The 26398-nt window shown below is 39.8% G+C and overlaps 3 protein-coding genes across 7 annotated transcripts in view; all 3 read right to left on the bottom strand.

The window, feature by feature from the left end:
• fnip1 (folliculin interacting protein 1) overlaps positions 1 to 9656 on the bottom strand; it is a 38626-nt gene extending 28970 nt beyond the window's left edge. For 2 of the 4 annotated variants that reach the window (XM_084940710.1, XM_084940712.1), the window contains exon 1: positions 9449 to 9656. In XM_084940710.1, coding sequence (XP_084796836.1) covers positions 9449 to 9540 — 92 coding nt within the window. In that variant the 5' untranslated portion in view covers positions 9541 to 9656. The other 2 variants (XM_084940713.1, XM_084940711.1) reach the window with 2 other exon arrangements.
• Positions 9657 to 9952: 296 nt separating this feature from the next.
• LOC146379451 (uncharacterized) lies at positions 9953 to 14410 on the bottom strand. 2 transcript variants are annotated; one of them, XM_084941283.1, is made up of 9 exons: positions 14142 to 14410; positions 13721 to 13824; positions 12841 to 13141; positions 12614 to 12748; positions 12292 to 12331; positions 12148 to 12203; positions 11020 to 11051; positions 10676 to 10893; positions 9953 to 10544 (listed from the first exon to the last, which is right to left on the bottom strand). In XM_084941283.1, the coding sequence occupies exons 1-9, from the start codon at positions 14236 to 14238 to the stop codon at positions 10454 to 10456; spliced, it is 1074 nt and encodes a 357-aa protein (XP_084797409.1). In that variant the 5' UTR covers positions 14239 to 14410; the 3' UTR covers positions 9953 to 10453. The 2 variants fall into 2 exon arrangements, with proteins under 2 accessions (XP_084797409.1, XP_084797408.1); XM_084941282.1 differs by having other exon boundaries at positions 9953 to 10893.
• A 1482-nt stretch (positions 14411 to 15892) lies between these two features.
• Positions 15893 to 26398, bottom strand: part of acsl6 (acyl-CoA synthetase long chain family member 6) — a 39425-nt gene continuing 28919 nt past the window's right edge. Inside the window, exons 15-21 of the mRNA XM_084940708.1 lie at positions 26319 to 26391; positions 21325 to 21413; positions 19556 to 19672; positions 19297 to 19440; positions 19007 to 19108; positions 18834 to 18905; positions 15893 to 18333 (exon numbers count right to left, since the gene is read on the bottom strand). Of these exons, the coding sequence (XP_084796834.1) occupies positions 18193 to 18333; positions 18834 to 18905; positions 19007 to 19108; positions 19297 to 19440; positions 19556 to 19672; positions 21325 to 21413; positions 26319 to 26391 (738 nt within the window). The 3' untranslated portion in view covers positions 15893 to 18192. The remainder of the gene's footprint in view (positions 18334 to 18833; positions 18906 to 19006; positions 19109 to 19296; positions 19441 to 19555; positions 19673 to 21324; positions 21414 to 26318; positions 26392 to 26398) is intronic.

The following is a 26398-nucleotide window of genomic DNA, read 5'->3' as shown; positions in this document are numbered from 1 at the left end:
TCACCACAAACTCAGTAATCTATATTATGTAACTTGACCTCAACAGATTGATTCTATCTTGTTCAATGCCACTGAGGCTGACAGTTAAAAAGCGACTGCCTTTCTTACGGTCTTGCTTGTAACAGCCAGCTGGCACATTGTAGCTCCCAACACTCGGGCAGAAAACAAACCTAAGAGTAACAGCACAAGCATTGTACACAAACCTCCTTTAACGAACACCACCGTGCCCACTTGGATGCATAAAGGCCAGGTTAAACATTACCGACTCCTACCTGGGCATCATTGCGAGTCTGCCAGTCTTTCCCCAGCCCTCTCCCCTCTCTCTATTCTTCTATTGCTTCTCCTCTCCAAGTCAAACCAGGTTCTAAGAATAGCGGTGAACTAAATTCACACAACAACATGAGACTATCAGGTGATCGCAGGAACACTGTGTGTGCTGGACAGTACCGAGGCGGCAACAGCACTGAGTCTGGACCGCTGACAGCCAGAAAGCGCTGTGATAAGAGAGTGACAGTAGGGACTTGTTCGTCTGTTGTTTCTGAATCCCGCTCTTTTTTTTCCTCTCTCCCTTATTCATCAGCTTTCTCTTTCTTTCTCCAATTAATTTAAACATGCAGTTTTTTTCTCTTGTAGAACAAACTGCATATAAAAAACATTTGGGGTAAGAAAGAGCATAAAGCTGCCAAACCTTGTCAATGAAGTTCCCCACAACTTGAACTTCAGAGAAATGGACCAGTTTATTTAGGCTGCTCACAACCTAAAAATGGTCACTGTCCCATTCTTAAATACTAAACTACATTCCTTGTCACATATTCTCCACTCATATTAACTTGATATAACTGCAACGCTGACGCAAAACCTTCCACGGCTGTTCCATGGAAGGTGTAAAGTGATAAAGGTCAAAATGTGGCAGCCTTGTTACCTAGACTGTACTGAATCAAACATCAGCCTATACTGACCTCGAAGAGCCCTAGCTTTCTCGCTCTCTCATGCCACTAGAATGTGTGTGTGTGTGTGTGTTCGAGACAGAGAGACAGTTACATAAACATCCCCTCTGCCTAAGCTGTGTGACGTTCTTCCGGCTGTGTGTGACAGAGGGTTCCGATAGGTGCAGCAGCTTGTGTTTTAAAAAGACATTTCTGCAGCCAGCAACCACAAGAGGGTCAACAGTGTCATAAAACTGGACAATTCCTACAATGAAAAACAAAACAAAACAAATAAAAAAACTTCCCCATCATACAGCATTTTGCCATTTAACTGAAAGCCCAAGTTCAAGTTAGTTGGAATTTCACTGCATGTGCTTGAATCCTGATGACTAATTTACTTGTCATTTAAAAACTCATCTAAAAGTAAGAAAATGCTCAGGAAACTTTTAAAAATCGATCACAATCTGATAGCCCAGGTAGAGCTTTCAAATATGGCATGTGAACTCAAAATTAACATTAAATTACGAGCTGAAATGTGTAGCATAACATGACATCATACACACACACACACACGCACACACACGATTGTTCAGTGTAGCTAATGTTAGCAGAAGCAGCCTTCCTTCCTTAATGTGGTTACACACTGGTTCTGTGTGGTTATAGGTTTACTCGAAGACTGCAGACACACAACCATTAATTTTCTACATGAACGTAAGGCACGACTGCTCTTGTTCATTCAGCTTTCATCTGCTTCCACCTCACTTTTTTTTCTTTTCTTTTTTTTTTACAGCTTCCCATCAGAGGGCCGTCTGTGGAGGCTACAGCACTGGGTAATATTGGATGGTGTCATAGCATGTTAAAATCAACAGGTGCTTAACTGTCTTGAAAAGGCAGCTACACTGAACATACTGCACACTATTTGCTGAAAATCCCTACTTGAAATTTTAGAGCACAAAGTGCATTTTGACAAATATTGAACAGAAACAGGGAAGTAAAGCGGCAACATATGACCAAAGTCAGGCGTAAAGACTGAAACCGCTGACCCTAAGGTTGTGTGTAATAGCAAGAAAACCACACCAAGAAGAATCTAGATAAAGTAGAGAGAGCTTTCCATGTGGGAAGCCTGCTCAGTGATGACTTTAGAGATCATTACACAGGAGTACTACTGAAGTCATATATCAACATGCATGTACTGACAGCATAGGAAAGCTCCTACCACAGCTCATGCACCTTCACAAACCCCCTGATGTAAAACATGTATCAGTACCAGCTGCACCGCTAGTTGTGAGCTATAGGTCATTCTGTGCCATAGTGCTACTTTCCAGCATGGCACATAGGCAATACAAACAACTATAAATACATAAATCACTATGTGACCCTGAAACGCAGTTAACACATCTAATCTTTCAGACATATCCAAGCTTTCATCAGCTCATATTGTATACATATGTTCTCAGAAACTCAGACAAGTGCTAATACTTCCCAAGAAGTAGAAGATACTTCTGCCTAGTTGTCAAATTTGAAACCTTCCCTGCAGGAATTGGTGTATCTGTGAAATGGTATACAGTCTGAAAATTAACAAACAACAGAAACAACACTCCTCTGCTGCTGGAGAAAGCCAACAGAAACCTCCATGGAAAAAAGGTTCATTAATCAACTGATTAAGGTAAACAAGTTGTTTATTCATTATTAAATAATTAATCTACTGAAAATAATCCGAGGATCCAAGTTTTTTATGAGGGGAGGGGAACTACCATCACAATACAGTGAACGTATTGTCACACACGCTCTGAAAACACCTGACTACCTGCATATCAGCTAGTTTCTGTGCTGATTATGTAGCATTGAGGACTTCTGCATTCCAGCAGTCACATGATACTGAGAGCATTTCTGGAACACCCTGAGATGACGGTTCACACCTACAATACAGACACACAGAGACTAGCTGATTAAAGTAGGCAGATATAATAGATAATCAATTAGCTGTAAACACCATATCTGAATAAAAGGTTGCAAGTAAAGCAAAAAGTAGAGCCCAGTCTAAGTGTATTCTCTGACAACACTTGTGTTTTATGTGGAAGGTTTAACCAGTGGGAACACTTTTTTTTTTTTTTTTTTTTATTTATTTATTTATTTACTTCTAACTTTTCTTACTATACACATCCTCCGCATTTATCTTTACCCAGTGAGGTTGTGTACACTCTGGATTAACTCTGTGTGACAACTTCTGAATCAGCAACACATGACAGAAAATGAGTGACAGCTGAGTTGGGAGTATCGAGTGTATGACTATTTCTCACAAATAATCACATGAACGGAACATCAAGCTGAAGAGTACTGGTGGAAGTCACGTAGAAATCGGGGCAAACGGTCAGTGCTGCACATGTAAATCAAATTCTAGTAAGCAAAAAAAAGATCATATGATAGAGAGATTCAGTTTCGCCTCAAAAAGCAAATATCATTTAACTGCATCAAAACACCTCCCTCACCATGCTTTCTGTCATTTCTTCCTTTCAACACTCTTCTCATTTAGAGATTGAATGTAGGCTAATTAGTTAATATGAATTTTCTGATTTTCAAAATTCCAATAAATTACTCCCACAGCTTCGTATCTGAGAATATTCAGTCTCATCAATACCTTTACTATGTGGTGCTAAGTTACCGATTTATTTTAATTCACTTATGTGTAAAAGCTTCTTCAATATACATTTAGGATAAATTACAAAAAAAAATTTAAAAAAATGGTTTATCCAAATAAAAAAGAATTTCAATACCCAAAAATGTGTCTCTGCATCAGCCCCAAGTATCCAGTGTATAACAAAAAGCAAATGTAATTTTCTCTGATCTTCCCAGGTACATCTGTAATGTATTGGTAAGGTCAAGTGCAAACTTGCTATACAGTAGAAATGTCAAACAACAAATCAGTCATAGCAAATAAACTAATAACTCTTCTCATTACTGTACCATGCAAATAACATAGGGAGTTCCTTAATGCGTATACGCCACAGGATAAGCAGGCCTACCTAAATGTAAAGTAATCATCCTAGCATTCATTTGGAAATGTCAGTGACTTGGTAACCAGAAACCATAAAAGCCTTATCTTCAAGCAACCACAGACAAAACAACTACTGGTGACGCAATTTGAGCAAGCATTATATAAAACTTTGAGGCTAGGGGTACCGGCGAGGCGATTACCAATGACAACAAAGGATAGTGTTGATTGACATACGACAGAGAACCAAAGACATTAGAGGGTTACCCTAAGCATGTGGAGCCTTGAATGTCCATTAGAGACAAGCTGTTAACTATAAACTACAGCCAACAAGTGAACTGCTTTCAGTATGGACACTCCTTTAGGTCCTTAAACTCAGTATGAGCTTCACATGGCAGACAGCTGATTGATCCATACAGTGTTTGCAGGGAGGTCGCATGTTGTGGACACACGAAGGCCAATTAAAACTCCTACTTCAACCTGTGGTTTGAGTTATCACATTCTAACTGGTAGATGATGTTTCTTCTCTTCAATCCGTGGGTTACCATGGATCATCTGCCTCCATCTCACCCTCTCCGTTGCATCCTCTTCTGTCACACCAACCATCTGAATGTCCCCCTTTAATATATGTATCCACAAGCCTCCTCTGTGGTCTTCTTCTTTTCGACCTGCTGGGCCCCTCCATCTTGATCATCCTTTGTCTAATATTTCCACTACCCGCCCTCTGCAGATATTCCTTCCATCTGAAACTTGCCTCTCTACCTTTGCCTTCAGTACATCTTTAATAGCCCTGCTTAGATTTCACGGCTGAACCTGCTAGGATACTAAAGGTAATGTAGAACAGCTATTTCACTGCCAAAAACATTTTGATACAACCTCTGGCGCTATAATTTTCATTCTGGTAGCACATGTAGACATAATTACACTGTGCTTAAATAGTAGAATAGACACTGACCCTTTGGCTCACAGAGCGTAATAGAAATTTAATATCAAGCTAAAGGGCACATACTGAAAAGTTTGTGACGAATACAAACGCGTTTGCGCACCGCTGTAAAGTGTGCGATGCCCCTGCAGCTTTAACATCAAATTATATCCTTACTATGACCCTGCAGTTCTGAGAAGCCTGAGTGTGGCCACTTGAAATAGCCCCGATAGGAACCCAATGACAGTCGCTGTCTTTACAGAACCTTGGCACGCCTGCAGCATTCACACAAGCATGCACCGAGGGAAGAAAGCAGCCCTGCAAAATAAAGCTATAACATTCACAGTAATCCATGTCAGTTTACCGACAGTGAGTGTTTAAAAAGAAAGTAATCAAACAGAGAGCAGAGCAGAACAAGCATACATAAAAACGCTGTGATGGGTTTTTCATTTTAGAGTCAAGCTGGGAATTTTTTAAGATAGTGATGCGATAAAAGGGTTGAGACAGTACGAGTGATCACATGTTGATTCATAACTTTAGATAAACAGCAACAGGATACAAGAGAAGAGAGCATTACTTACAAAAAACAAAACAAAAAAACAAAGTGTGCATCTTCATCAACACTTGCAGAGGTGCTTAGGTTTTTTTTGCCAGCAACTTTGGTAACCATGTGATCACTCAACAAACATGACAGCCTGAGATTGATGAAAGCCTCACATGACACACCGAGTTATGAAAGTACGCAATGGAGGAAGGACGCCTTGCCAATCAGGAACCTGAGACACGACTTCTCCCAAACTATAAATAAAACATTTTTAAAGATAAATTCCACGGTGTGAGAAACAAACAAACAAACAAAAAAAAAAAGTAGTACTCCAACAAATGCAACGTCATGCATTTTCACAGGCTGTAATAAATAAGCTTGTCAAACATGATTTACTAAATCTACAATACACTGTACTAATTTAATTTATTTTAAATTCACCAAAGTTTTATTATATTTTCTAGACTTATGACCATTTTATATCAACTTGAAAAGGAAACAGGTGAGTCCTAGTTTACCATAGAAAAAGTTTAATTCCACGAATCTATATATTAAACAGAAAATGTCAAATTTGAGTAAATCTGCTTTTACTCTCTTACTCGTATATTGTCTGTTAGTGCAGGTCATGTAGGAAGTTTCCTCAGCAGGCTGCCAGGACAAGCAGTTTGGGTGTGAGTGGGAGGACAAAGCTACTGGCTAATGATCAGGTCTCAGACTGGCTACAGGATGAGCCAAAGGCTTTTGGTGTAATGTACAGTATGCCGTCCCCAGTCAGGTGCCGCAGCCAGGGAAACAGGAGTCTTTTTAGGCTTTCCTCTCAGGGTCAGCCAAACTACTGCCCTCTATGGTATTCTGGAGGGCACAGTGGAGTGGTGTGGCAGTGCATGGTGTCGGTGATACAGTATGCAGGCCAGAGGTTTGCAAAACAGGAAAACTTCATCTCTTCTGGATATTAAAAAATATAGACTGAAAAATGCCAATAATAAGCCTGATGTACAAACTAAAAAAAGCTATTTCTGGTGTCACACTGGGCTTGCTTATTTTCCCCCCCCACCTGTCAGAGGTTTTTAAGGTCATTTTCTTTTAACGTCTTGATTGAAATTGACTGCAGCATCCTACCCAGCCAAATTTATTCATGGTATAATTCTCACACAGTGCTTTTTAAAAAAATACTTCAGAATAGGGCTGGGCTATATCATACCGTTCACAGTAATACCGGTGTAATGTTGGGCAACGATAGGAAAATGAAATATCGCGATAGAATATGGGTAAAGCGCGCATGCGCAGTGCCTTTGTTTACATAGAGCGAAAGCAGATCGTTGAATGAAACGGATGAACCAGAATTGGTTTGTAAAAATGCTGCAACTTCAGTGCTGTGGAACTGGTTTGGCTTTCATCCGTCAGATACACAACAAAGCACTATTTTTGGTAGAGCATGCTAGCGGGCCGTCGTTATTACCGTGTTATTTGGAAAATACGGCACACTTAAAATCAATCCTTTGATTTTTCTGAAAATCGACAGATTATAATCCCGTGTGCCTTATGTATGAATTCTGGTTGTGTTTACTGACCTCGAAACGATTTTATGTGGTACACGGCGCTCGAAAATCTGTCAAATGTTTCAGTACAACTTTGCTAAGCTACAAAGCCGCACCGCTTGATGGATTGTCGGAGCATCACGGCTATCGTAGGCAGGCGCCTCGCGGAGTGATACGTACTGTGCTTCAACATAATATTACTGTATTGTGTGTGTGTATAACCTCTTTTTAAGTTTTGTGGATATTAAACATGGTTATGCTGAGGATATGTCGGCCAATTTCCACTGGAAATGCCTTTTGGTTAAACTGTCAGCAAAGAATTTGCATTTGCACTGTTAATTTTTTTTATAACTTTAATGCACTTAAAAAAGCTGCCTGTTTAAGTGAAAATACATTGATGTTTTTTGGGGTTTTTTTTGCACTAATAAAGTTGAGGAGTTGTAAAGTATTTTGTCTAGTGTCAATTATATCGTCAGTTATATCATTATCGCAAATTTTCAAATGTATATCGTGATAAATATTTTTTGTCACATCGCCCTGCTCTACTTCAGAATACTGTTAACGTCATCATTTCTGCAGGCCACCTCTGTCAGTAGACTGCAGTCACGTTATATTCTCTGTTCTGTCCATCTTTTAATTTTGCATGCTCATTTGCTAACCACTTCATCCTCCAACTTATTTGTTCCACCCTGTCCCATTAGATTCCCCTCCCTTAGACCTTCTACTCAGTGTTTTTTTAATTTCTTTTAACCATTTTTCTTTTATGCAGAAACTCCTAATGCTGCATCCTAGCCTATTCTTGCTACCACACAAGTGTCCCTCTCCAACCATGTCTCCACACAGTTCTGTCCTCTCTAGAGCATTTCATGCTTGATGAATGGGAAGCTTATGCCAGAGGTATGAAGAGCACAGCTGACCACTGAGCTAACAGAAAAGCCTGCTGCCTGCCTGTTTGCTCTGGGATTGATGCCAGTCAGCCCCCCGCCCCTCCACGCACGCACACACACACACAGATTGCATTTATATCACTGGGTGCAGGGCACCTTTATGGCAGTGGAACGTGCTCTGGCTCAGGCATGGACCAAAGTGCAAGCAGCACCACAAGGAGATGCGCTTTCAGGTAAATATCTTCCCCATGAGTGACAAGGTGGGAGAAACATTGTGCAATGCCAGTGTATTTAAAGCTTTAGAGCACGTTTTTCCAATGGTGGCAGACCTGACCCTGAGTGTGTGAGAGAAAATACACAGAGAGACTGCAAATCAACTCCCATTCAGCTCAATGATTCATTGACATGTCAGGCTGAATGTAACCTTAGAGTTCTTATGCAGCTTACATCGGTTTTGTACTCCATACATAAATAAAACTTTGTTTTAAGATTATGATTGGAAACATTATATATGCTAAGGACGCCCAGTTGCAAGCCTGACAGTATTGGGCAACATGTCGCCGCAATACTGCGTTAACTTGCCTTTAATTTTTAAAATACATGACCAGATCTTTAAAGGGTAAATATCAAAGAGCACTGGTGTTTGGAAATGATAAATGTTTTCTATAGCTACATGGGAAATGACACGATTATCTGCTTTAGTGGATGTGGAACACAAGCAACGCGTGCAGGAAATATTATAATCACTACAAGCCATCTTGCATTTGTTCAAAGCATCGGTGTTCTAAGTAAACTCCAGCCACTTGTCTATTTAACATCACTGCAATATTAGGTGATATTCAGACGCCATGTAGCGCTATTTCAGTAAAATTAACACTGTGCATCAACAGTCTACCGACACAGCAGCACGGTATGGGACGCGTCAGCGGCCGACTGAAGCGATCACATGTGCTTCCATTAAGAGCACACGGTGTCCTGCTCTGTTGTCTGGTAGAGAGTACAGTAACAGAGGCAAAGTCGAGGGATGCTACTTCTAATTAGCTTCAAGTTATCAGGATCCAGCCAAAGATAAGCTACAAAAGAGCGCGACAATACTGTCACGTGCGTTTTTTCTTGCCACAATGCTGTTACCACAGAAACAAAGGGGAAAGAGGAGGGGGGGGTGAGCAAGGGAGAGACAAAGAGAAAGCAAGATACTTCTACTGTAACTTGCAAGCACCATTTGACTATCTTCGGGATGACAATAAAGCGTTTTTTTTTCACTTATAAGCTGACATAAACAATTATTTATATGAGCAAAAAAGTGATGGCTAACAAGCTGAGTCAAGTCCCACCAAGACAACGCGTGCAGCAGCCTCGCTAGCGTCCAACAGCTAGCATTAGCATGTAGCTAACCGCACCAACAAGGCACAACACGTCTCTCACGTCACTCTACACTTTTCCAACACTGATGTCAAATCAGCCAAACTACACAACGCTCATCTGCAGAGTGCCTCGAGTTCAATATAAGCGTTGCTCCAAATACGCTGTCATTCCTTTCAGACGTCAAAGCGAAAGCCATAAATATTATTAACGTACACACGCACAACCCTACACACAAACCACAAACGGACACACACGCACGCACACAATAAGCTACCTGAAAGCTGGGTCCTCTTTGCTACACCTCGGGGGCGGCGATGAAAACGCATTTCTCTTGTTAAAAAGTTTCTGAAAGAGAGTCGGAGGCATCTTGTACCAAAATGAATTCGGTACAGAAAGTCTCTTTCCGTTTTCAAATCCACGACCAAATCTTGTTTCTTGTAACTGTCTCCATGGGTGTCACAGTCATATGACACGCATTAGTCACAGGAACAGCTTGGTAACCCACTACATTATTCTGATTGGCTCACCGGGCGCCAATGCTGCTACAACAAATTACCTGATTGGCTGATATTTTTGGTATAAGTACCACGTGGTGAGTGGATTCGCTGTGTTGATGTTTTGTCGGGAATCGTGACAGCATGAAATTTATTCACACTAAAAAAAATTATCTAAGTGCGACTGCTGAACGGCTTGACACACACACACTTCAGATATTATTGAAAGACACAGTTGAGAAAATAATTAACTGTAAGAAACGCATCAAACACAGAACGAGGGATTGCCACAACAGGCATTTTAATGTATTTTTATTTGCTTTAGACACTTTCTGAATCAAATACATATGCAGATTTTGAGGACAAAGACAAATATACATAAATATAGATGGAGTATACCTAAAATACACATCTTATACATTTAAACTTTGCTTTTAAATCATTCTTCATTTAGAAAGTCTATAGTAACACATATCACGAGAATAAATGCAAATATAGACAAGCACAACAAGTAAAAAACACATATATATATAGACACACGTATATCATATTTAAAGGTGGAAAAGCTCACTGTATGGACAAGACAGACAATGGTTTTTAAAGGTAAATACATATGTGCCATCTAGTGGTCATTTCACATCACACTTTTTTCATATTAACATAAACGCCATGTCTCTTTAATTAGTTCTTAAATGTTATTTAAAGTTTGTTCCATAGATTCTTCTCTCCTTCTTTTAAGTACTTACAGACCATTTTCATATAGGACTTTCTACAATTAGACTAATCTAATCCAGATGAGGGGGTAAAGCCACAGTTTTCTGTTTTCTTATTCTAGCTTCAAATGTGGCAGGAAAGATGGTTCGGTGCACTAAACAGCTGTGAAAGGAAATAAAGTAACACTTCTGAGTTTCACATATCTTTCTCTCATGACCTGAAAGAGAGTATCTCTCTCCTTGTCAGTGGCAAAGTCAAAGAGCTTGGGTTTCTTATGGCTAGTTTTGACAGACCTTTTTAGCAACATGGTCAGAGCTAATGTTTCTTCTTCCGAGCTGATCTCTGCATCAGGCTTCAACTCCTCAGGTGGGCTGGACATTTGCAATGGCTTGTTGAGACTGGGAGTCATTAACTTTGAGGCTGGTATGCATTTTCCATCAAAGGTCTCAGCAATTACAGGACTTTTGAATGAAACCTTCTTCTTACACAAGATAGGTCTTCTGTAGCTGAGCTGTGGAATAAAAGTCATTTCGATCATGGCTGTGATCCCTCTTACTTTTGTTTCTAACAAAATAAAAATGATCTACATCATATCAGATTTAAACAGATGTAAATAAATGGGCAGATGACTTCTTACTCTTGGTGGGGTTTTCCTCTTAAAGGTTTTGTCTGCAAATTTAGGACAGAAACCACAAAAGTAGTCGTAATAATTATACAATATCTATTTATTTTCTGTGTGTGGAGTTGATTTTAAAATACATATGAAATATATGCACTTGCCAGGCACTTCATTAGGTACACCTTGCTAATACAGTTGTGGGCGCCTTTTTGGTTCCAGAACTGCCCAAATTCCTTGACTTCAATAAGGTGCTGGAAACATTCTTCAAAGAATTTGGCCTATATTGACATGATAGCATCACACAGTTGCTGCAGATTTGTTGGCTGCATATGAATAATGTGGATTTCCTGTTTCACCACATTCCATAGGTGCTCTATTAGACTGAAATCAGGTATTTAAATGATGCTCACTTGGTACTAAGGGGCCCACATGTGCCAGAAAAATATTCTCCATGCCATTACACCACCCCCACCACCAGCAGCATGAACTGCTGCTAAAAAGGCATGGTCGATCCATGCTTTTATTTTGTTAACACCAAAATCTGATTCTAGCCTGTGAATACTGTGCAGAAAAACTCGAGGCTCATCAGACCAGGCAACATTGTTCCAGTCTTCTCTTACTCAGTGTTGGTGAGCCCTGCATTCAGAGATCCTCTTGGTTGCAATGCTCTAAATATTTGTTTACTGTTGCTTTCCCATCAGTTCAAAGCAGTCAGGCCATTTTTCTCTGACCTCTGGCATCAAAGCATTTTCTCCAAGAGAACTGCTGCTCACTGGATATTCCCTCTTTGTTTTTGACAATTTCCTGTAAAACCTCGAAATGGATGTGTGGAAAAATCCCAGTAGATCAGCAATTTATAAAATACTCAGACCAGCCTGTTTGGCACCAACAACCAAGCTACTTTCAAAGTCACCTTTCTTCTCCATTCTGATGCTCGGTTTGAACTTCGGCAGGTCATCATGATCATGTCTCAGTGCCTAAATGCACATAGTTGATGTTATGTGATTGGTTGATTATACATTTGCTTTAGTGAGGAATTGAACAAGCGTTCCTAATAAAGTGGTTGGCAAGTGTAGTTTGCAATAATAGTCATGCTCTGAATACTACTTGAGGAAGATATGTTTCTTATGAAATGAGAGCCTTTACCTGATTTCAACGAGTCATTTTGTACTTTATCAGCAGATCCGGCTTCTCTGTTGTTGCTTGATAAAGAAATAATAAGGAATGAAGCAGTTAAATTGCGTGAACCACAAGTACTAAACGCTTTGAGATTCAACTGAGAAGACTTACCTGATCTCACAGGTCTTTTCAGCAAGAATAGTGGAGGCATCTGCAGACAGAGTTACTCCTTTTCAGACACACGGGTATGGTTTGGGTACGCATATAAATAAGACTGCATTTAATTAAAGCATACTTGGCATTTTTTCTAAGAACATTAAAATATGCTATAAAAACAAAGTTACTGTTCCTTTTTTTGTTCATTTGCTACTTCTAAAAGAGAAACATTTTAAATGTAATTATCAGATGGAGTCTAAGGAGCTTGCAAAAAAAAGACGTACCAAACATGACTGAGTAAAATTAAAGTGTGCCTGAGATTTTTTCCTAGTATTACCCAGGATGGTAGAAAGGTTAGGGGGATGATGCATGTGTATGCTCTCAGCATGGCTGACATCCAACAAAGTGGAGTTTTTTATGTGACGATGGAGATCCAGCAGGTCTTCCTCAATGGAAAAATTGAAGGTTTCCACTATCAAGACAAAAAAAAAAAAGAAAAAGTGAGAGACCAAGTGTGGCTGTGGACATACAAAAATGTACACATACAAATGCACTCAGACACACCCTTGTTTTCTCTTCTGAAGATCTCTGGAGAGGGAAGATTGTTAGAAGTTGCAGAGTCCAAAAAGTCCTCATCCTCTGTGTCACCAGAGCTGAAAGTTGTGGCAGTCTCCATGCTAGATAATGTGAAGCTTTCTGGCGTCACTGCCAAGCTTTGCTCGTCTTCTTTACCCGACATTTCACCACCTTCATGAGCCTCTACTACAGTCACCTGAATGGCAGGTAAGGTTGCTTTGTGTCTGGTAGTTTCAGTAAATGCAGGAGTGCTTAAGCTAAAAGTAGATTTATGGTGTACAGTGTTGGCCTGTGTGAAAAGAATAAGCATAGAAAGGGGAGTAAATAAAACTGTAATCTGGTGACTGAAGGTTATAGCATATGATTCGAATGCTTTTTTATACTTATTAAACTATTCAGTCAAATTTGTATTTGGTTGCTGATTTTTTTTGTTGTAATAATTCTTCAGGGCAATATATCTGTCTGGCACTGGCAGAGAAATTTGGCAGGTTGTTCACCCACATACTCAGCTCCTCAATGCACCGTTAAGGGGAAATAGAGTATAAGACTTATCGCCAAGAAGCGCTGTTACAACAAATAAATCGTCAACCAAACACTAATTTCCTTATTTTTCTGAATAATTGCTCTTCACTCTTTTCTCACATAATCTGATGTATGCGTTCTCTAGAACAAAATGCACATGTCACTTTAACTTCTTGCCAGTTTATTGGGGGACTCTTTGTGGCTTCAGCATCAACATTCACTTGTTTTTTTCTCCATGTAGATTCCTTCATATTTTCTTCTTGTCACCCATAATTGTGAGTTTGTAAATATTGGACACCAATGACTGTTAATCTTACATGAATACAAAACATCTGGGCACACTTACAGATACTGGGCTCTTTGGTTTGACCGTGGAGTCATTCGTGACTTCCCTCTCAGGTTCTTCTGGAAAAGCTTCATAATGCTTGCGGAATAGAAGTTTCCTGTGCTCTTAAAGTTTGAAAGCACGGATGCAGAGAACAATTTAATGAGAACACTTTTTTAAAGTGTACAATCAATAGATATATTAGATCTCCTCTTAGGTTTACACTCAGTGGATTTAACAGATTTAGAAAAGCAGTTAAAACCTGAGATAAGAAACATGAAGGTGTTCATAATATATTTCCCAACACCTTTTTGTTCTCACAATGAGAACTAGGCTCAGACCAAGATTAAAACTTTAACTTTTAAATAAACAAGTAAGCCACCTGAAGTTTAACGTTTTAATGTAGACTGCGTTAAAATGTGTATTACAGTGTTTTTCTTACGGTCTCGTCTGGTCAGCGCTGGTTTCACGGGTGTATCTCGTTTGATAGATAATCCACTGTCACAACGGAGTCTAATCTGGCGCTTGTATCGATCCATTTCCAATTAAACTGACTTAAAGACCAAATCACTTGCCATTCAGTGAACTGCTACACTATAAAACTGCTTCAGCTAATGATACTAGTAAAAAATATAATTAGGAGAGAGTGTCTTTAATCTAATGCTTCAAATTCTGCCTTTATCGTCCCCTGACCATTCTGTGCGTTACTTAGCAACCAAGCACACCTGCAGAATATGTGATCAGCTGCCAATCACCACTTTTAACGCACGACCGAAGCGATTTATTCGCATTTGTATGCTATTTAGAAACTCTGGAAAGATTTGGTAAGCGTTTATGTCGACCTTCATGCTTGCCATGCCTTGACAGATGCGATAAAACTGAAATCACTGCCCTGCCATAGTAAAATTCGGTCAGTTTTAAAGTTCGTTTGCAGAAATGGACACAAACAAAGAACTCAGCCTAGCTTAACATAGCATTGATAGACTTCATTAGGTAAAGCCCCCTAAGCTTCTTCTTTTGCCTTAAGAATTGCCTTAATTCTTGGTGGCATAGATTCAGCAAGGTGCTGGAAAGTATTTGAGTACAGTAAGAAACATGAGGTGATTAAAGGTTTGTGACATACTGTAGCGTGTTGCTGCAAAGAGCCACCAGAAGACCGGTACACTGGTCATAAAGGGATAGACATTGTCAGCAATTCTGCTGTATGCTGTGGCATTTAAATTATAGTACTAAGGAGCTCACATGTGCTTAGAAAATGCCCCTAATATTACACCAGCAGAGGCAGGATGCATGCATGCATCTACTGTTGTTCAAGTTTTGGTGAGCCTGTGCAAATCTTAGCCTCTGTTTTCTGTTCTTAGCTGATAAGAGTGACAACAGTTGTGGTCCTCTGCTATTGTAGCAATTTGGATCAAGGTTTGGTGTGTTGCACATTCAGAGATGATCTTCTGCATACCTTGGTTGTAGTGAGTGGTTATTTGAGTTGCTGTTGCCTTTCTATCAGCTCAAAGCAATTTCGCCATTCTCTTCTGACCTCTGGCATCAACAAGTCATTTTGCCCAGATAACTGCTGCTCACAGGATATTTTCTGTTTTTCAGGCCAGACTCTGTAGACCCTAGAGACAGTTCTATGGGAAAACCCCAGTAAGGGAACAGTTTCTGACATTCTTGGACCTGGCACCAATAACCATGCCGTGTTCAAAGTAATTTAAATGACCTTTCATCCTCATTGTGATGTTGAGTTTGAACTTTGGCAAGATATTTTAACCATTTTGACCACTATTCCGGGTGCTAGTTTAGCTCATTGGGTTGATGCATTTTTCCCCTGCTCTCTCTCCCAGCTTTCCTTTCAACTGTTCTTTAAGAGCCGTTCTCATCACATGTTAAGATTGATTGTGTGACAAAGGGCCAGAGGAACACAGTCTTTCTTGCATCTAAAAACAATATTACTTACCTTTTAGAAAATAAAATAATATTTTGATATGAGTGTAAATAGATTTGTGAAGTGCATTAAGCTTAAAATACTCCTATTCCTTTACTTAATGGAGTATTTTGATACTGTGGTTGGTACTGTCCTTTATGAGTTCCTCTCATCACTGCTAATCTGGAGGATAGTTCAAAGTCTTTTTTCATGTTACCATCCTGACATAAAAAATTGCATTCAACATCATTAAAAAAGGACCAAGACACTAGTTGAAAATCATTCCAGAACATTTTTTATTTCACTGCCCCTGTCCTAATCCCCAACCTCCCTCATCCCGATTGCTGCACTCGATCATTACAAGGATATGGTGCTTATTCCATTTTTACAGCAGAATAGATAAATAAATAAGTACAGTTCATCTCACTACACGCAATAAGAGAGAAAAAAATTCATTCAAACCATTGATTCAATAAATATGCTTACATCTAGCTGTCTTCATTTATGTACATCCGCATTGTTTATGCTTTGGGACGGTAATCAACTTAAAAAGCGAATACATTACTTCTACATGTAAACCTTTTTAAAAAACATGGTATCGTTTGTTTAAAAGTTGATGTTTGTTCTAGCGGAATTCATCATTGGCTCTTCTAAGTGAAACAGCCCTGTACCTGCAGCTGTGGCGGTCAGCAGCTAGATACAACCGGCTCCTAATGACCACAAAGAAATGCTTGTCTTTTTTCTCGTTAAATGCCAATGGTCCCAGCATTACAGGGCAAATTGCATGCATTGCCCCGAGGCCTGGTGTTGCATTAGATATTTTGTTTTCTTTTACCTGACATTCTCTTTGTGCAAAGATGAGTGAAAAAGAAGTCTGAACCTCGATGACCGTTACAGATCGCCGGCCCTTACATAAACAAGGAGCATGCATGCTAAACCTCTGACTGCAGCCATGTTGAACTGACATAATGAATGAGTGCGCGGATACATGACACAAAGTGTAATTTGGGTGTGGCTCAGACACTGAGATGCTTTACATGGGACAGTGTGGACAGCGATGATTTGAAAGGCAGCTGCTCTCTCTCTTAACCTTATTATTGTAAATCTGCCTTCAAACAGAAGGGTGTAATTTCATCTAATTGCACCATATTTGGGTTATACCCAACTTTAATTCTTGTATCTGTTCGGGGTGGTGTATCAGCCGCCTTACTAGCGCCGTTTTTTATTCAAAGAAAAAATCTAACTTTTTCCACTGGGGATGAAATCCATTACAATTCTACAAGGTGTCAGCATTAATGTACATTTTGACATCTCCTGGAGCTACACTATACACTAAAACATCACACTTGCTGTCGTATGACTGTGTTACTCTTGTAAAACAGATGAGTTTTGTTTGGCTGGTAGATTTAAAGAGGAAAGAAGAGCTGAGGAAGTGGGAATGATGATGCTGAGTTTCTGATGCTGGGGAGTGGGTGTATTTGTTTTTGGGTCAATAGCAGGTAGCAATGTATGGATGATTTTAAATGCCTCAATTAAAACAAAGAAAACAAAAATACATCGTACAATACACACCATTTCGTGGACATTATTACCTTTTTTTGTATTCACTGACAGTGTGAATCATGTGAGAAGCCAATGTTAAAAAGTAAACTCTAAAATAACTTAATGGAAAGTTTTTCGGTGACATGATTTTCCATCTGACATTAACATTAAATAGGCGTGAGTCAAACTGACTGAGACATTGGTTTTGAATTTAATCAGTTGATATTTGTATTAGTGATGTACTAATAAGACAGTTTGCTCTACCTACCATGTGGGAATCTGTTAGCATTAGCTTGTTGTCCTCCTTTAAATCATTGTTTACTGTAAGCATACAGAAATCAGCTATCAGGACATCACGTGAATTGTGCCAAGACGTTCTCCCTCAGCTTTTTAACCTGTCCCCTAACAAACTGACAGTTGATTAATTGAACTTAATTCACAGTAAGTAGCAGTATCCCTACAGCTAATGCTAGCTAATAAAGTCAACACATTGCCACACCCCTAAAACGGTTGAGTCATTCCACCCTAAATAATTGGAGAGTTTTGGCATTTATGATGCGTCTTAATTTCTAGTAAGAACAAGTTTCCTTTCACCCCCTTATAAAATCCCAGTAACCATTCTTTACATTCATTATGGGTAACTCTATTCTGCCCTCTGCTGGCTACCCCTGAAATTGTTTTTGTTTTGTGATGGAAATTCATGTCACACGAAAAAAGAAATACGTTCCTTTTTATGGACTAAAAATTTTAAGTGTCGATTTAAAATATGTTTTCAATTAATTATGAAACAGTGAATGCGTACATAAAAAGGAAATACATATGACAATGTGCATTGTATTTCGCTTTATTGATTTCTTTAATTTGTTTTTATCTAGGCATTTTTAATCATCTACCGTTGGGCCAGTTTTGCTTTGCTTTCCGAAAGCACGTTAAGCGTCAGGTGACACATCTTTGTCCCACTGCAGGTCGCTGGACAAAGCGTCTGTTGTTGCTGTTTGATTGCTTTAAGAAAACTCAGGTCCGCCAGCCTTCACATAGAGATGCTGTTGTAGAGCTCATCAATCTTCGCCTTAAAAAACTCCTTCAGCTCCGGTCTTTTAGCCTTTAGCGTCGGAGTCAGCAGGCCATTTTGAATGGAGAACATCTCATTGTGAATGTAGATGTTCTTCACCTTTAGAAGAATAAAACAAAAGAAAAAAAAACACAAGATGGTGAATGAGATAAATACTGCTCTTAAGTTTACTTTATCTTATAGCCACAAATGCATTGTTAGGCAATACTCTTACAGGAATCACAAGACCAATCCCTGATAGTATATAAATGTAACATATAACTTATCAAACAGCACAAGAATTTATGCCAGTAGCATTCTTGTTTCACTTGGCTTAATCTCCTTTGAAATGATTTAAAACATTAATATTTTAATTATTATTTTAAAACATATATATTTTTTATTACCATAGCTGTATCTGCAGTATTTCATTAATTTAGATATTGTGGTATTGCTTGGAGGGATTTGTGAATAATTAGATTACTTAAAGACATTAAAATCTAATCTAAAAGATGTTACTTCAGGCACATACTGTTTATGGAGATACTGTAAAATGTTATCTTACATGTCTTAAGGTATCAAGATAAAATACACTTACAAACAGATAAGTTCCTACTTACCTGCTCGAAAGAATGGAGGCCACTGGCTTTTCCAAGACGCACCAAATCTTCAAGGATTCCCTTCTTTAACTCCTGTTAAACAAAGGAGAGAGGGAGCTTTGTTACATTTCTAAATAACTTCCAGTAGGTTTTAATAATATTAACTATAAGTGTTACAACCATATGCCACTTACAGTGTTTTTACATAGGTCCTCGTAGGTGCCCAAGATACCTTTCTTCTTGGCCCATTCAGGCATGGTTTCAGGGTCAGGAACAACTATTCCTACCAAACAGGACTGAGAAAAAAATAACAAGGTGTATTGGATAGTGATCAAAATAGAAAATCAACACTAAGTAACACATAGCCCAGATGTACTTGCAGGCTCTTAGGAGCCAAAGATGACTACCAGGCCTTGGAACACATAAATTTGAGCAGGAGTTCTACTTCACATTGCACTTCCTGTAACTGATTAAATGTCCTTACCTGCAGACTATCTCCATGAACATAAAGCTGTGCCACAGGTTCGCTCCTAATGTAGATGTTCTCGATCTTCTCAGGGGAGATGTACTCACCCTGCGCCAGCTTGAAAATGTGCTTTTTCCTGTCAACGATCTTCAGCGTGCCATTCTACGGAAAACGAGAAATATCATTTTAAACAAAATATTATGGATTGTTCTCATATAAACACAAGGGATTTTTCAAAATCTATGACTAGTCTCAAATGTAAGCTGCGTATACGTACAGGTAGCCATTTCCCGATATCTCCCGTGTGGAGCCAGCCATCGGCATCCAGTGTCTCCGCTGTTCTCTCAGGGTCTTTGAGGTAGCCTTTAAACACGTTTGGTCCTTTTACACAAATCTGGTTGAAAGATTAGAAAAGTCAAACAGGGTCAGGGTTAGAGGTTAAGCACATGTCCTCTACAAACACATGCAAAGTTGTTTTTAAAGTCCGAAAATTGTATACGTTACCCTTCCTATAAACATGTACAGTGAAAACATGAAAAAAAGTACATCTTTCTAACATTTTACATATCAGGACATAATAAAAAAAATATCCGGTTCTTATCAGATTCCAAAATTAAGTGTAAACAGTGTAATAAGTCATGTGTGGTTCTCCATCTGAGGTGCAGTTACCTAATTTCAGAACCTGGCGAGGTTATATGCAGATATGTAAAACTTTAGAAATGTGTACTTTCTTTTTCCCTTTACTGTATTTGTCCTCTGTGTCAACCCCTATATGCTGGTATGCTGGTAATCAGTTTTCAATTCCGATCTTTATAACACACTTCACATCTGCCCTCATTTCCTGACATTTCAAAATGCTCATGTCGAAGCTGTAAAAACTACTCTCTGGCATACAGTGAAAACACACCTGCAGACCTACACACATCCTTACATATGCACGTATGTTACTTATTTCTACCACAAAAGTGGTTACGTTTTTGGTTGCATTTGCATGCATACGTGTCATTCTGTCTATAAACAAGTTTTCAATGAATTCTCGTAAAACGTTGTAGAGGTGTAGAGTGGCGTCTTGTTAACAAGCCACTGAAATGTGCCTTACATGCACCAAGGTCATGAAGGTCAAATTAATAATTTATTGGTTGAAAATGGACAAAAAGCCTTATAACTTAAAACTATGACTCTTATAAGTGTGGTGTGTATTGTCAACAGATAGAAAGTGCTATATAAATATTTAAAATATCATGTCACATTTGACCTCTGACCTCTCCTTCAAGGCCAGTAGATTGATCTACAAGCCAAAATGATAATAGTGATAATAGAACTATTTAAAGCTATGTTTCTAACTGCTATTGTTTTTTTTTTTTTGACAACATATAGGCATATAGGAAGCAAAATATGGGGTTTCCAAATATCACGTTTCTTTGGACATCTGGCAACTTCTTCAAGGTCAGTTAAGGTCAAACTTTTATAAAATTGATTAAATCATTAAACAGTTCTTAAAATTCTACTGCTTTTGTTTGTTTTGACAAAGTTTAGGAAATGATGCTGGTGCATGGGGATTCTAGATATTAGATTATATTGCATTTGCATCCAAACATTAAGTCATTGGACCTTAGGCCTTACCTTTACATTTCACATCTATCTTTCTTTCAAGCTGACCCCAAAATGTGTTTTCTATCTTTAAAAAAAGTATTGTGAAGAGAAAGTGAATGAGCTGCCTAGTTAGTTATAATAAACTATAGTATAATTTTATAATAAGTAATAATAAGCTCATGCTGTTTATCTTCAGTTATTTACAAATCAGTACCTACTATCCATTATCACCTACTATATAATGGTTGTGTAGTCAAAGTAAGCTTCTGTCACGCCCCCCCTTATGTGATTTTTATTGCACTACAAACGTCTTAAAGTACGTTTAAAAAGAACAAAGAAGCGAAAGTGAATATATCAATACAATGCTATTTCCTTAAAAGTAAATGCTGCTTTTAAGTTAGGTTCGTGCTCTCTAAGTGCATCTTGTGTTTCTGTTGAAATCGCTTTGCTTACCTCTCCCTCTCCCTTGGAGGCAAAGTAGTTCTTCTCAGGTACATCCACCAGTTTAATGAGGTTGCATGGCAGCGGAGCCCCAACGTGGCCTGTTGGTCAGTACAAGAAGAAACATTAGAAACACAACAACTCGATTTCTTTCCTCACTTTCCACTGTTGAACAAAAAAGAGGACTACAAATTGATAAAATGCTCAACACTGAGCATCAATTCTATGTGAGGAGGAAAGGTGGTTTAATTAACGATAGTCAAAGGAGCTTGCAAAGAAAAGCGTCTGGACTTCTTTAAGTTTACTTGAAGACGTTTCACCTCTCATCCGAGAAGCTTCTTCAGTTCTAAGGTCAAATGGTGGAGAGTCCCAGATATAAACCTAGTGGGAGTATCCCCCCACAGAGGGACAAAAGGACCCCCTGATGATCTTCTAATCGCCTGAGCCAAGGTGTGAAACTGGGTGTGGGTCCCAATCAGCCAGAGTTTCGGGTGTGTTCATTGTGAAACCTGGCCCCACCTTATCATGCGAATTCCTGAGGTCAGATGGCCCAGGATGTGAGTGGGCGTTAAGGCGTCTGGGAAGGGATCTCAAAACTGGATTATAGATGGCAGAGAGTTGGTGTCGTAAACCCCCGCCTCTGTTCAAAGATGGTCGCTCACAGTGGACATAGATGGCTTCTTTCACTCCTCTTTCAAACCATCTGTCCTCTCTGTCCAAAATGTGAACATTGGCATCCTCGAAAGAGTGTCCTTTATCCTTAAGATGCAGATGGACTGCTGAGTCTTGTCCTGTGGAGGTGGCTCTTCTGTGTTGTGCCATGCGCTTGTGAAGTGGCTGTTTGGTCTCTCCAATGTAGAGGTCTGGGCATTCCTCGCTGCACTGTACAGCATACACCACATTGTTAAGTCTGTGTTTTGGCGTTTTGTCTTTCGGGTGAACCAGTTTTTGTCTGAGCGTGTTGCTGGGTCTGAAATGCACCGGGATGTCATGCTTGGAGAAAACTCTCCTAAGTTTTTCTGATACACCGGCTACATAGGGGATGACAATGTTGTTGCGTCTGTCCTTCTTATCCTCCCTCGTTGGTGTCTGGTCTTCTTTTCTGTGCCTCTTTGCTGACTTTAAGAACGCCCATTTAGGATAGCCGCACGTTTTGAGTGCTTCCTTTACATGTGTGTGTTCCTTCTTTTTTCCTTCAGGCTTAGAGGGAACATGTTCTGCCCGGTGGTGTAGGGTCCTAATTACTCCAAGTTTGTGTTCCAAAGGGTGATGGGAGTCAAAGAGGAGGTACTGGTCCGTGTGTGTGGGCTTCCGGTAAACTTCGATGTTGAGTTTGCCGTTCTCTTCAATGTGCACAGCGCAGTCCAGGAAAGGCAAACAGTTGTCCTTTGTGTCTTCCCTGGTGAACTTGATGTTTTTATCCACAGCGTTAATGTGCGCAGTGAAGGATTCCACTTCTTGTGTCTTGATTTTGACCCAGGTGTCGTCCACATATCTGTACCAGTGGCTGGGTACTCTTCCTTTGAAAGAGCCAAGAGCCTTCCTTTCCACTTCCTCCATGTAAAGGTTGGCTACAATAGGTGACACGGGGGAGCCCATGGCACAGCCATGTTTTTGTCTGTAAAAGCCTTCGTTGTATTTGAAATATGTAGTGGTGAGGCAGAGGTCTAACAGTGTGCAAATCTGATCGGGTGTGAAGTTGGTCCTGTCCTCCAAGGAGCTGTCTTCTTGTAGTCGTTTTCTGACAGTCTCCACGGCCTCCGTGGTGGGTATGCAAGTGAAGAGAGAGACTACATCAAAGGACACCATGGTTTCATCTGGATCCAGGGTAAGTTTCTGGACCTTGTCGGTGAAGTCGGTGGAGTTCTTGATGTGGTGTGGGGTGTTCCCCACAAGAGGAGCAAGGATGGTAGCAAGGTGTTTAGCAATGTTATAAGTGGCTGAGTTTATGCTACTGACTATGGGTCTGAGTGGGACAGCTTCCTTGTGGATTTTAGGAAGTCCGTAGATGCAGGGTATGGCATCCCCTGGGTAAAGGCGGTGATATGTAAGGCGGTCAATAATTTTGTCCTTTTCAAAGTCTTGAAGGCAAACTATAACTTTCTTTTTGTAGCTGCTTGTGGGGTCTCGCTTTAAGGCTTCGTAGGTATTGTTGTCACTGAGGAGAGTAGTGATCTTTGTATGGTGATCTGTAGTGTTTAGGACCACGGTGCATCTTCCCTTATCAGCTGGTAAAACAGTGATGTTGTGGTCTTTGCTCAGGGAAGCGACGGCCTTCTTTTCCTGTATTGTGAGGTTGGATGGAGGGACTTTGGCACTGGAGAGCGTGGCTGAGACTTTCATCCTGATTTGCTCTGCTTCTGTCTGTGATAATTTATTAATCCGTATGGCAGATTCTGTGGCTGTGATGAGGTCCACTATGGGCAACTGTTGTGGAGAAATGGCAAAATTGAGTCCTTTGGCTAATACTCTCTTTTCAGGTTCAGTGAGAATCCTGTCTGAAAAGTTCTTAACCCATTTCTCCTGACTGACTTCAGGTGTGTTTTCTTCTCTGGGTTGTGTAGGTTCAGGATGAGGAGTGTGTGTTTTTGAAAGCAAGGTGTGAAATTTCCTGCGTTGTCTTTCTTTTCCTTTAGAGTGTTGGGCCCGCTGAGCCTTGTCCACAAACTTGTAAACCTCTTCTAAGATTGGAGAGGGTAGAAGGATTTCCAGTTCCTGCAGGGTCTGGCTGATCTTGATCTGGAGGGCATCTATGGTGAAATGGACCTGTCTTATCCTTTCACTTAAAAGGTGATTTTGTGCTCTCTGTAGAATCAAGTCTGCTCTGTATCCCCTGACAGTGGATCCAAGGCGCAGGCTCTTAGGAACAACTCTGCTTTGTCTACATCTTAGGTTGAAACGGAGATGGTTCCTATAATCCGCTAGTTTCCTTGATTCCCTTTCATACTCCCGCACCAGTTGAAGGGTGTTCCTCCCAAAATGTACGGCAATATGTCTGTGAAGGTTCTCAGTCATCCAGGTCATCGTAGTCAAAGGAGCTTGCAAAGAAAAGCGTCTGGACTTCTTTAAGTTTACTTGAAGACGTTTCACCTCTCATCCGAGAAGCTTCTTCAGTTCTAAGGTCAAATGGTGGAGAGTCCCAGATATAAACCTAGTGGGAGTATCCCCCCACAGAGGGACAAAAGGACCCCCTGATGATCTTCTAATCGCCTGAGCCAAGGTGTGAAACTGGGTGTGGGTCCCAATCAGCCAGAGTTTCGGGTGTGTTCATTGTGAAACCTGGCCCCATCTTATCATGCGAATTCCTGAGGTCAGATGGCCCAGGATGTGAGTGGGCGTTAAGGCGTCTGGGAAGGGATCTCAAAACTGGATTATAGATGGCAGAGAGTTGGTGTCGTAAACCCCCGCCTCTGTTCAAAGATGGTCGCTCACAGTGGACATAGATGGCTTCTTTCACTCCTCTTTCAAACCATCTGTCCTCTCTGTCCAAAACGCTTTTCTTTGCAAGCTCCTTTGACTACGATGACCTGGATGACTGAGAACCTTCACAGACATTTAATTAACGATATTTTTACTGACTAATTAAATCTAAAGGAAAGCTAGTCGTCATCATTTGGGACAGCGTTACAGATATCTGTGAATTATCAGAAGTGAACAGCAGGGGGTGATGCTTGACTGTATTATGAAGCTCTATCTCACACTGTCTCACAATAGGTTGACGCTTAGAGTACATTTGTTTGCTTCAGACCTTCGTTTATGCAATACAATCAATTCAAAAAATATGTGGCCATAAACACAGGGAAAGCTTTTACTTTTCAAAAAGGAGGTTTTGAGTTGATTACTTTAACATAATGTAATAATAATAATAATATCAGCCTATTTTTCTGTGCTTCATGTTCAGTTCTTTAGCTGTAATAACATTTTAAATTTAGTATAATTTAGATTTATTTTAGTAGTTTTTAACATCATTTTAAATAATAACAGTCTTTAATTTTTTCTTTGACTTTTGTGTTACCCTTTATGTTTTTTAGCAAACCCACCCACCGATCCAGACGCGCACCCCTGCATAACACCTGCCCATGGCTTCATGCATTCATGCACATGTGCTTTTTTTCCGCCTTCTTTTTCTATTGTTAACTTGTCACTTTTGTTGTTTGTACAGTCTTGTTGTTGTTCTGCATTTGTGTTGTACTGTTAAAAGGGAACAGTGTATATTTTTTTTATATGTATGAAAAACATCCAATTACTTTTGAACTAGGAAAGGAAAATGAGTAATTAAAATGAAAATCAGCACTTTATTTCGCTTCAACTGTCTCTTAACTGCGTGCAGCAAATATATTTCTCTCTCAGAGAAAGATCCACATTATACTGACTTAGCCAATCAGAACAGAGTTTCACGCATATATGAATGCATAGAGGTTACTTGGAAATTACCTGCAATGCCTGGCTGTTGAAAATAACACAGCCACAATACACCCAATCTGGAGGGTAAAAACGGGTCTTTATAGCAGATATTGGTCTTTTATTTGAGCTTGTTGTTGTTGGAAATCACCTAAACTGGCAGTGTTAACTATTGCAATATGACCTAACAGCTATTTCCTCCCTGTCTTGCTCACAATTCCAGACTTGTTTTTTTTTTTTAACAGTACTCTCCTTAGTCGTTTCTTCCTCAGCCTGCCACACACTCTCAGCCTATGCTTTTTTTTCCACCTGGGTGCAAAACAGATACTCCTTAAGGGTCTATGCCATCACATCAGCTCAAAACTGCATGCTCACTCACAAAGTTTTAAGCTTTTTAACAGTGCCAAGTAGTTGTGAAAGACTTGTAATTAGGGATCTATTTAGGTTTATGGTTGTTGGTCATTCCTTAAAATCATAACCCATTTTTAACACTTTAAAACCTTTGAACTGAGTCACGTAAACAGGTTCAGTGCTTCAAAGACAGATAAGGATACATCTGTCTTGTGATCTGTCTTCTACATGCTTGCACAATCACTGTCGCCTACCTTGGGTCCAGTCTCCAGGTGTGGTGAAGGTGCAGCCAGCTGTGCACTCTGTCTGGCCATATGCCTCATACACCTGCACG

The sequence above is a fragment of the Perissodus microlepis genome, chromosome 10, assembly GCF_051167445.1.
Source record: "Perissodus microlepis isolate ML-2025 ecotype Zambia chromosome 10, ASM5116744v1, whole genome shotgun sequence".
NCBI lineage: Eukaryota > Metazoa > Chordata > Actinopteri > Cichliformes > Cichlidae > Perissodus > Perissodus microlepis.
Note: the sequence above shows the minus strand (reverse complement) of the source record. Positions and strands in the feature narration are given on the sequence as shown.